Source organism: Drosophila kikkawai, chromosome 3L (genome assembly GCF_030179895.1).
Source record: "Drosophila kikkawai strain 14028-0561.14 chromosome 3L, DkikHiC1v2, whole genome shotgun sequence".
NCBI classification, from domain to species: domain Eukaryota; kingdom Metazoa; phylum Arthropoda; class Insecta; order Diptera; family Drosophilidae; genus Drosophila; species Drosophila kikkawai.
The window spans coordinates 18,192,708-18,202,907 of record NC_091730.1 but is presented as its reverse complement, the minus strand read 5'-3'; the positions used below and the strand labels follow the sequence as shown (position 1 = coordinate 18,202,907).

Sequence of the window (10,200 nt, the reverse complement as noted above, 5' to 3'; positions counted from 1 at the left end):
ATATCATATAGCTCCCATGCAAATGTTCGATAAATTTTTAGAAAAATAATTATAACTTTGCTGTTTTTCAATATTTTTGCATCATTTTTGAGATATAGCCATTTTATATTATTTCAGAATTTTGGTAAAAATTTTATGAAAATCAGACGACTATATCTTATAGCTGCCATAGGAACGATCGGCAAATGAATAGGAAAAAAATTATAACTTCGTTGTTTTTCAACATATTCTTATCTACTTTTAGATATAAGCTTTTTTTATTATTCTAGAATTTTGGTATAAATTTTATAAAAATCGGACAACTATATCTTATAGCTGCCATAGAAGCGATCGGTAAATGTATGAAATATATAAAGCTGGGAATGTAAAACTGTAACTGTCAAACTGTAAACAAAATAAGTATAGGTAAAATGTAATGAAACTCTGTTTTGTGTGTGTTTTCAGCATTTAAATCTATAATATAAACATCAAAACCAATCTGCAAGGGTATACAAACTTCGGCGTGCCGAAGTTAGCTTCCTTTCTTGTTGTTGTTGTATTTTGGCAGGTTTTCGGCTAACAGGAAAATTGACTCTGCGGATGTATGCGAATGCTGGCTATATATACCGAAAACAACTTTTCGCGAACATTACACGGAGTGGCGGGGAGAACGACGAACGGAGAACGGAAGAGTGCGATGCAGAGACGAATCACATATTGGCCGCGGGGCTGCAGAGAGACTGACTGGGAGACGACGACGGCGATGGTACCACCGATCGGCAGGAGAATCGTTCTGCACGGCGAAAAGTCAAAAACACAACTGAGACTTCTTTGGGGAAAAGTATTTTACGGACCAAAGCCAGCGATCGAGCAGAGCAGCGCTGGAGCGATCGAGCGATCCAGCGATCCAGCGATCTACCGAAGGCACGCGCAATAGACGAGGTCTTGGACTCAACAGGTATGGTCTCTCTCTCTCTCTCTCTTGCTCTCCCAGGTGTCTCCCTCTCCCTTGCTCTGGCAGCATTTTGAGTGAGTATTTCAAACCAGTTGATCTTGTTTTGGTTTTTTTGGCCGTTGCTGTTACATGACGACTGCCTCCGACTGGCGACTCCTTCGGCTCCTCGAGTTCGTGTCCTAAGTCTTTTGTTTTGCCTGCATGGACTGCAAATGCCTGGGCCATTATTATCTATGAGTTATTTACGCTTGGCTCGGCGATTCTTCCACCCTGCTCTTGTTATGGCCGAAACGAAGCTCGTGGGCTTGGCACACGCTCGCTGGCCACCGAATCGCAGTTCGGGTTCGGGCCATAGGAATTTCCATGGCGTCGACAGGTTTGGTTTGGTCCTCTCCTCGCTCTCCTCGGACTTCGTTCTCTCCGCCTCTCCTCCTGCAACTGCAACTGCAGCTCCAGAGCTCTCGCTCTCTTCCACGGTGTCTCTGCAATTTGCACCGCTCGATCTTGGCTACTGTGTTCCCCCCAAATGACCGAGGAGCGTAGGAGTAGGAGTAGGAGTAGGAGTACCTATAGCTAGCTGGCAGCAGGAGTCGCTAATGGTTCAATGACCAGCGCAGGACAAAGACTCTGGAGCCGCCAATCGATTCGTTCGGCATTAATCACTGCTAAATCGCTGCTAAAGTGACCTTGTCTTGCATGAGATCTTTGAGATCTTCGCTCTCCTGCCGCCCAAAACGTCACAATTTATTTCGGAATTTATTGCCCCAGCCGGGCCCTAAGTTTCGTTTAGTGTGCCATTGTTCTGTTCGGGCCGCCTCACATCTCTCCCATGACAATAAACAGCCGCAGCCACGACAGCCGCTGCAGCGGCGGCACTTTGTGTGTGCGTGTGTGCTGGGTTTCGGCCAGGAACGCCATGCCGCCTGGATCAACCAACTCCGTTTAGCCAAAGTCCGAGCCGAGCCGAGCTGAGGCGGAGGCCGAGCCACTTGACCAGGCGAAAAACGAGCGGCCAACTGGTTGCCAGTTGCCAGTGGCCAGTGGCCAGTTGCAACTGCCAACTGCCAACTTGCTGGCAAGCATGCGCCAAGGAATTTCGCCAGCGATTTTCGGAATGTCTACAATGCACCGAGTGTGCAAAGAAAAACATCAACAAAAAATTGCCAAAGAATGAAAACAAAAACAAGAGAGAGAGAAGACTGGTCCTCCCGAAAAAAAAGGCGTGAGGCATCGGGCGTGTCCGGATTCTGACATTCAAGCTGATTGTCTTGGTTAAGAGTCTTAGGATCAAGCTTAGTTACTCTTTAAAAAGTGGTTTTAAAAATATTAAAATTTTGTTTAATGTTGAAATAATACTTCGTTCGGTAATGCAAGTCTTTTTGTAGGACCTAAAACGTAGGTCTTATGCGTTATTTAGCTTACTGTTTACCACCTTTTGACTATATAAAAATGTATCTCTATCTATATAAAATTATCTTTATGGGAATTTCAAGTAAATTCAATGGCTAGATCACAGAGGCTACCCCCTTGGAACATCAAATATTGTTTTACCATTTCCGCAGTTAAGAAATTCCAAATATTATCTAAATTGCCCAACAATTAACCAAATCGATTGAGGATGCCTCGAACAATGGCCCATCTAACTGTTTTTTTATCGTAACCATTTCAACGGTATTCGATCCCTTTGCCCGATGCTATCTGGAACTGAGCAGCGGGCCACACTTGAGGGATTATCATCGGTCAGAGGCAAGGACGTGTCTCTGGATGGGATGTGTGACTGGTGTTGTGACAGGCGGGGTTCCTTATTGTTCAGGGGCATAAATCAACAGGAGACCTGGACAAGACACAGCCTCAGGTAGCCGCCGCCGCCGACGGCAACGACGACGACGACATCAAATTCCAAGCGGAAAGCTGCCTCCCCCCACCTCCACCTTCGGACTCAATTAGTGCAGTCGCTTTGGGTCTTTGTGTGTGCGCGCTGCATTCTTTGCATGCCAGCTGGCATTTGATTGATAATTTCGTTACGCCTCGAACATGCACCACAAAAAAATCACAAAATAAAATCAGAAACAGAATATGGAAAACAGACAACCGAGAATATGGTATTTGGGTTTGATAAGTGTGGGTTCCCGAGATTTATGACGTGTTCATGCTGCCTCCTCGATTGTTGTAGGGCATAAACCGGCTATTTGTCGCCCATTCTTGGGCCTGGCCTGATGACTAAGTGCCCGCATCTGATTTGACGGAGATTAGGAGTGACAATGGTACAATTTTCAGGCAACTTTTCGAGTTCTGTGTTGGGGTTCGAGAAGCAGTAAACTTAACGGGAAACCAAATTACTTATTGGGAACCTAAGCTATCCCAAGGAGATCCAATTTCAAAGATTTTCCCTTATAAAAAACACCAAGTTACTTATTTTGAGATTAAAACGTATTTGTATATATTTGATATTTTGCAAAAAGTTAAAATTTGTAATATTATTACGATTAGTCATAAGAGGGCAATTGGCGTATATCATTTGTTGGCAACTACATTGGATTTAATTGGATACGATACCCCTAAATACGAGTATATCTACCGAGGCAAAAACTTTAAGCTTAACGCTCTGACTTGTTAAGTTTGAATTTGAAATTCTTCATCTAGGCATAAGTAATGCAATATAATAACACTTCAATTGGTTAACTACGAGCTACATACAATCTGGGCAAGAGCGACGAATACTAGTGTAAAATTTGTAGATCGTTCCTATTATTTGATTTTTTGATTAAGAGTAAAATTTGTATGTATCTCATGAATATCACTGAATAGCGACCCATCTCGGCAACGTCGTGGAAGATCCCTCATCCGTCGTCCAGGGTGCACGTGCTCTGCACACACACACACACGCACACCCTAGACCTCAAGTTTCAGCTTGCCGTATTTCTGAAACTTGCTGAGAAACTCGTCTCATTCCTTCTTCACGCCGACATACGTGGTGCTCTTGCCGGTCTTGCGCAGCTGCTCCAGCAACTCATCCGACGACAGGTTCGATGTCACGGTCACAGTCCGATCCTCCAGGTTGATGTTGACCTTCTCGACCTTATCTGCAGAGTGGCAAAGTGGGACATTTAGAATTGGTAACCTTAGAAAAAAAGGCACATAGCTGATAAGGGAAGTGTGGGAACTTTTTAAGAATGCAAAGTATTGTGGAGCTTATCAGCGCAAAATATAATTTATTATATTTATTTTTTATGGTGACACCACAAGCCACAAGATCAGTTTGGGCTTGACCATAATAATATCTGTATTTAAAAGCAATTTATCAAGATTTATCCAAAAATTTTAATCAAAATCAAAAATTAAAAGAATGTTACATATTTTCTTCACTTTAAAACTTCAAAAAAACACAAAAATATTCAATAAGAAACCCTATTACGTTGACCGCAGCTGTGTACTAGGAAAGTAAGCCACATAGTCTCCCCTATATTGTACATATGTTTGTACACATGTGTAGCTATGTTAATACCTCCCAGCAACGCTGATAAGGGGGCCACTAATTAGGCCTAACGCCAGTCACTAACGCCTTAATACCAGTCACTAAGTCTACGTACCGCCCAATTTGCCCAGGACTCGCTCCACGGCGCTGGCACATCCGCCGCAGGTCATCTCCACCTTGAACTCGTGCACCTGCGAAAACGGGCGGAAAAAAGGGGGAGGAACGGAATGAGAGCTCCTTAGCAGGAGATGAATATTTAAAAGGGAAAAAGGGAATCGAAACCCACTGGCATCCTGCTGCTGCTGCTGCTCTGACGAATGGCGTCGGCTGTGGTGTGCTTGTACACTTGCGGTAAATTAAACAGCTTGGCGGCTTTTATTTTCCTTTTAAGTGGCAGAAGGTACTTTTTCTTCTTTCTTAATTTCTTTTTATATTTATATTAGGGATGGCCAAGAAGCGATAGTGCCTTAAGCGATGGTGCTTTAATCGAATATGGGGGTTGCAGTTCTATCGAATAGCATGCAATCTATATTAACACACCTCTAACGATAAGTCGATGTTCCAATTATCGAATTCAAATATTTAAATATTTTAATATTCCGTTAAAAACTGTTTTACTTGGATCTAAAATTACTTTAAGTTGAATTTCAAGAGGCTCCACTCGGGATTGCGGCGGGTGTTCGTTCTAAACTCTCTTGGGACAGGCACCAAATCGATAAACCACCTGGTGGTCGTAGAGCTGTCCCGGATTCAGGACAACCGTAGGGAAGCTGCAGTGATTCATGGCGTCCGGATACTTTTGTGTCTGCACACAAAAAGCTCCGTGGCGGACGTACTTCGCTCCGCCCTTGCCCGGGTTCGCCGGTGCATCGCTATCCTCATCCGGAAAATTGTTGGCCGTGGAGAAATGGAGGCCCGGCTGGTTGGTGTGCACCTCCATGAAGCGTCCACTGCAAGGATGCACGACGCGGGCTACCAGTTGGACGCGGTTGGGGGAGACGTCCACACAGAAGTTGTTGTCGAAGCCGCTAAGGGGACAGGAGATCAACTGGTTCAGGCGCTTGCCGAGACTGACCAGGCTGGAGAAGTCGTAGGGCGTGGTGCGGACGCGCATCAGCTTGCCAGTTGGTAGAAGATCTTGATTGACGTCGACGATCTTCTGGGCCTTGATCATCAGCATGTGCTGGTAGAGCGCCTCCTTGCCGGCGCCATGGCCAGCCAGGTTGAAGTGGCTGTTGTTCGAGATATTCACCGCCGTGGTGGCCTTCGTTCGCGCCTCGATCCGCATCCCGAAGCAGCCCGTATCATTGAGCGAGAAGTTGATGTTGGTGGTCAGCTCTCCGGGGTAGCCTTCGTGCCCGTCCGGCGAGATATGCTGCAGTGTGATGCCGTCCTTGTGCACACCGACCACGTCCCAGATGACGCTATCGAAGCCCACAAAGCCTCCGTTTATGTGGTAGCGATCCCGACCGTTCCGGCTCACACTCACCTCCTTGCCACAGAGCATAAAACGGCCTCCAGATGTCCGGTTGGCCACCCGCCCGATGGTGGCCCCAAGGTAGAGCGGCTGGTTGCGGTAATATCCGGCCACGTCATCGTAGCCCAGGCACACGTCCTCCAGCTTGCCATTAAAGTCTGGCACCATTACCGACTGGATTGTGGCGCCCAATGTGTTTATGGAGACGGACATGCCACGCTCCGTGGACAACGTGAAGCGGCGAACGCGGTCTGTCTTCTGGGACATCGGGTTGACGGCTATGCCGAACATGTCCTCAATTACACGCACCATCCTGACTTGTCCTTGGGAGAGGTCCCTTGTTGGCCTTTAAATTTTTGGAGTAGTTGACCGAAAAGAAAATTAAAAGATTTTTGGGGATGCCGAGAATTTTGAAGCTTATAGGCTACTACTGTCACTTGATTCCAGACATACTAGGATGCCTTGGTGTCATCCAGGCCACAAAATAATATAGCTTAACATTCCACCGATAAGAGATTCTCTTTCTATTGAAATTTTGGATTGATCTTCATTTGTTTCAGGTGAAAATAAATAAAGAAATACTTCATTGTTAATGAAAAGATTAATCTTAAAAGATTTATTGTGAATGAGAAACACACTGTAAAAGCAATCTGATGCACCTGTCTTCCAGCTACCCCTTACAAAATATTTTTTATAACGATCAAAGAAAACCCCATTCGTAGCTCTGACATAAAATTTATCAATAAGTTGTGAATATGAAATAAATTAAACAGAGACCAGTGCTGAGCAGCTTAGCTGGGTCCCAGCATCTTGTCGACGCGCACCCATTCGTTATAGTCCTTCTCTGTAATGCCGGCCTTTAAGGCCTCCTCCTTTACAGTGGTTCCATTCTGGTGCGCCGATTTGACAATCTGGGTCGTCTTATCACACCCAATGTTGGGACAGAGGGCAGGCGCCAGGCTCAGCGATTGATTCACATTACTGGCCAGCTTGTCCTTGTTGGGCTTGATGCCCTTGACGCAGTTCAAATTGAAGCTGCGGCATCCATCCGCTGCGGAGAAAAGGGATGTATAGGTAAACGAAATAATAAAAGGATAAAATAATTACTCAGCAGCTTGATGGAACGCAGCACATTGGACACGATCAGAGGCTTAAAGACATTCAGCTCAAAGTTTCCGTTGGCGCCGCCCACGGAGACGGCCACGTGGTTGCCCATCACCTGGGCACAGATCATGGTCAAGGCCTCGCACTGCGTGGGATTCACCTTGCCGGGCATAATTGAGCTTCCCGGCTCATTCTCCGGCAAGTGAACTTCACCCAGCCCACAGCGCGGTCCAGAGCCCATAAGCCTTATATCATTGGCTATCTTCATTAGACTGACGGCCAGAACGTTGAGGGCTCCGTGGACCTCCACCATAGCGTCGCGGCTGGCCAGCGCCTCGAAAAAGTTGGGGGCCACCACAAAGGGCAGGCCTGTGAGCTGGGCGATTCGCTTGATGCACTTTTCGGGGAATCCACGGCGACAATTCAATCCTGTTCCGACGGCTGTGCCGCCCAGGGCCAGCTGGTAGATCCTCGGCAGCACCGCCTCGATCCGCGCCAGCCCGTTGGTCAACTGCTGGGTGTAGCCACTGAACTCCTGGCCCAGCGTCATTGGCACCGAGTCCTGGACATGCGTACGTCCGATTTTGATGATGTCCTTCCATTCATTGGTCTTCGACTGCATAGAGTCTCGCAGAGCGGTGATCGCTGGGCGCAGCTCCTTGTTCAAGCCACTGGCCACCGCGATGTGAATGGCCGAGGGAAAGGTGTCGTTCGAGCTCTGAGACATGTTCACGTGGTCATTGGGATGAATCGGGTCCTTGGAGCCGACCCTGCCGCCCAGCATCTCAATGGCCCGGTTGCCGATCACCTCGTTGGTGTTCATGTTGCTCTGCGTCCCGGATCCCGCCTGCCAGATGGGCAGCGGGAAATGTCCCTCGTCGTACAGCTTTCCGGAGATCACATCGTCGGCGGCATTTGAGATCGCTGTGCTCAGCTTGGGGTCCAATCCAAATTCCTGGTTGGTTTCGGCAGCAGCCTTCTTCAAAATACCTATGGCCTGGACGATCTGGCGCTGATGAGGAATTTATAATTAAAAGATTAACTATTTACTTAGGCTAACTAGCCAGCTCCTTGACCCAACTCACCGGCATACGCTCCTCTTCGCCACCGATGCGAAAGTTGAGCACGCAGCGCATCGTCTGAGCACCATAGTAACGATCCATGGGCACCTCCATGGGCCCCAGGCTGTCGGACTCCTGCCGCATCTCGCCCGACTTGTTGGAGTGCATTGTAATATTCGCAAGGTTTCTACTTTACCGGTAGTACACAAAATATACTCGGACGACTACCAGAAACAGAAAAATATGTGACAGAAAACAACATGAGAAAATATATTATCCAAAATTTGAAAAATAGCTTACTAATTCTGGAAATATAGAATTTGTCCCTTAAGCCAAGTATATCGACTAGTGACTGTGCTAAAATATTTCACCTAAAAATAGAAACTTTTAATAAAACTTTCAGAAATAAAGAAGCAATCGAGCTGAAGTTGCATTTTAAATTTCGCGTTAAATTCCTAATAAAAAAATAAAAATAAAATCAATGACTTTACAGGGACAGGAATCAGGCTTTATTTACTAGAGATTTTGATTACGTTCAAGCAGTGTCATTGCAGCAACATTTCCAGGATTCCTCGACCTTGAACCAGTACATAACCTCGTGAAGGTATTTCTCATTCGGCTCTAGGCTGATCGACGGGAACTCCGGGTGGTTCATGGAGTCGGGGAACTTCTCGGTCTCCACGCAGAAGGAACCGTGCTTGCTGTAGTGAATGCAGTCCTTGCCAATCATGGGGGCGTCGCCTTTCTTCTCGTCCGGCAGATTGTTCGCCGTGTAGAACTGCATGCCGGGCTGATTGGTCCAGACCTCGAGCACCCGGCAACTGGGCGGATGCACGATCTTGGCCACCTTGTTGACGCTCTTCTGCATCTGGCCGTCGTTGATCACGAAGCAGTTGTCATAGCCTTTGATGGGTCGATCCTCGAACTGCCGCAGGCGGTCGCCTATCAGCACGGGCAGACGAAGATCATAGACCGTGTCATCCACGCTGACCAGCTTGCCCGTGGGTATCTGATCACCGTCTGTCTCCACGATTCGGTCGGATGCAATCTCCACCGTGTGCTCCGCCAGGCCCTTGGCACCGGCTCCATGGCCGGCCAGATTGAAATAGGCGTGGTTGGAAATGTTAACCATCGTCGAACGATCCGTGGTGGCCTCGAAGCGTACCCACAGACGATTCTCCTCGTCCAGCGAGTAGGTAATCAGGCACTTTAGATTGCCCGGATAGCCCTCGTGGTTGTGGCGCGACATGTGACGGAAAACCACGCCCTCCTCCGACTTTTGCACAACCTCCCAGATGACGCTGTCGAAGCCTACGAATCCGCCATGCAGCTGGTACTTGTCCTAATAAGAATAAAAATAAAAATATAATAATACACAGGTAGATAAGTCGCTCTTACACTGAATAGTAGAAGGAAATGGTTTTGAAATGAATATGAATTTAATTTATTTAAATGGGATTCCATGATCTTGCCTCTGAGAGTACGTTATATTTACCTGAAAGTTCTTGGTCACCTTGACCTTGGTGTCGTTCACCTCATACTCCCCATTGGCCACACGGTTGGCCACTCGACCGAGGGTGCCTCCAATGTAGGCCGACTTGGTGGCCAAATAAGATGCGATGTCCTTAAAACAATTTAAAAATATTATCAATCAATATTAAAAAAGAAGTAATACCACAATAGGAATACCAAACAAAAATACACTTTTTACACACCTCGAACCCCAGGCAGACATCATCCACCTTGTCGTAGGCATCCGGCAGGCTGACGCTCTGGATGATGGCGCCCAGCTGTATCACCGACACGGACATTCCCTTGCTGTTCCTCAGCGTGTAGCGGCGCACCATCTCCGGCGACTTGGTGAACGGATTCACGGCCAAGCCGAATATCTCCTCCTCTAGTTGGATCGGCATTTCGCAGTGTCTCCGGCTAGTTCCTTCCCCTGAAAGCGCTTGACAGCAACTGCCGGGCACCTGAGAGGCGCCTAACCGGGTCGGGTTCCAGTATATTGCTGCTGATTACGACGATCCAAAGTCATAGGGGTCGACTGCTCCTCCCGCAAAGTCAAACGGGGCAATCAACTCGCTCGGACGTCGATTACCCCTCCCCTAAACCCCCCTGCTTTGCCACCCACAACAGTGGGCGATAG

General features: G+C 47.3%; 4 protein-coding genes across 4 annotated transcripts; all 4 read right to left on the bottom strand.

Moving 5' to 3' along the window:
- Positions 1-3,346: 3,346 nt before the first annotated feature.
- Positions 3,347-4,853, bottom strand: Atox1 (Antioxidant 1 copper chaperone). Its single transcript, XM_017160992.3, has 3 exons — positions 4,696-4,853; positions 4,525-4,600; positions 3,347-4,017 (listed from the first exon to the last, which is right to left on the bottom strand). The coding sequence occupies exons 1-3, from the start codon at positions 4,699-4,701 to the stop codon at positions 3,881-3,883; spliced, it is 219 nt and encodes a 72-aa protein (XP_017016481.1). The 5' UTR covers positions 4,702-4,853; the 3' UTR covers positions 3,347-3,880.
- Positions 4,854-4,974: 121 nt separating this feature from the next.
- LOC108070496 (galactose mutarotase) lies at positions 4,975-6,337 on the bottom strand. Its single transcript, XM_017160991.3, has one exon. It carries the CDS (start codon positions 6,196-6,198, stop codon positions 5,095-5,097), a length of 1,104 nt encoding a protein of 367 aa, XP_017016480.1. The 5' UTR covers positions 6,199-6,337; the 3' UTR covers positions 4,975-5,094.
- A 268-nt stretch (positions 6,338-6,605) lies between these two features.
- Fum3 (Fumarase 3) lies at positions 6,606-8,305 on the bottom strand. Its single transcript, XM_017160927.3, has 3 exons — positions 8,076-8,305; positions 6,994-8,002; positions 6,606-6,937 (listed from the first exon to the last, which is right to left on the bottom strand). Exons 1-3 carry the CDS (start codon positions 8,217-8,219, stop codon positions 6,678-6,680), a joined length of 1,413 nt encoding a protein of 470 aa, XP_017016416.1. The 5' UTR covers positions 8,220-8,305; the 3' UTR covers positions 6,606-6,677.
- Positions 8,306-8,533: 228 nt separating this feature from the next.
- On the bottom strand, positions 8,534-10,036 carry LOC108070450 (galactose mutarotase). Its single transcript, XM_017160928.3, has 3 exons — positions 9,767-10,036; positions 9,547-9,675; positions 8,534-9,393 (listed from the first exon to the last, which is right to left on the bottom strand). Exons 1-3 carry the CDS (start codon positions 9,962-9,964, stop codon positions 8,587-8,589), a joined length of 1,134 nt encoding a protein of 377 aa, XP_017016417.1. The 5' UTR covers positions 9,965-10,036; the 3' UTR covers positions 8,534-8,586.
- Between the last annotated feature and the right edge of the window lie 164 nt (positions 10,037-10,200).

Coding starts and splice junctions, on each gene's coding strand:
- Fum3 (XM_017160927.3), bottom strand. CDS start 8,219: ATGCACTCCAACAAGTCGGGCGAGATGCGGCAGGAGTCCGACAGCCTG. Junction 8,003..8,075: donor GCGAAGAGGAGCGTATGCCG/GTGAGTTGGGTC, acceptor ATTCCTCATCAG/CGCCAGATCGTCCAGGCCAT. Junction 6,938..6,993: donor GCGTTCCATCAAGCTGCTGA/GTAATTATTTTA, acceptor TTTTCTCCGCAG/CGGATGGATGCCGCAGCTTC.
- Atox1 (XM_017160992.3), bottom strand. Junction 4,018..4,524: donor AGTCCTGGGCAAATTGGGCG/GTACGTAGACTT, acceptor GCCACTCTGCAG/ATAAGGTCGAGAAGGTCAAC.
- LOC108070496 (XM_017160991.3), bottom strand. CDS start 6,198: ATGGTGCGTGTAATTGAGGACATGTTCGGCATAGCCGTCAACCCGATG.
- LOC108070450 (XM_017160928.3), bottom strand. CDS start 9,964: ATGCCGATCCAACTAGAGGAGGAGATATTCGGCTTGGCCGTGAATCCG. Junction 9,676..9,766: donor ATGTCTGCCTGGGGTTCGAG/GTGTGTAAAAAG, acceptor AATTGTTTTAAG/GACATCGCATCTTATTTGGC. Junction 9,394..9,546: donor AGGTGACCAAGAACTTTCAG/GTAAATATAACG, acceptor TATTCTTATTAG/GACAAGTACCAGCTGCATGG.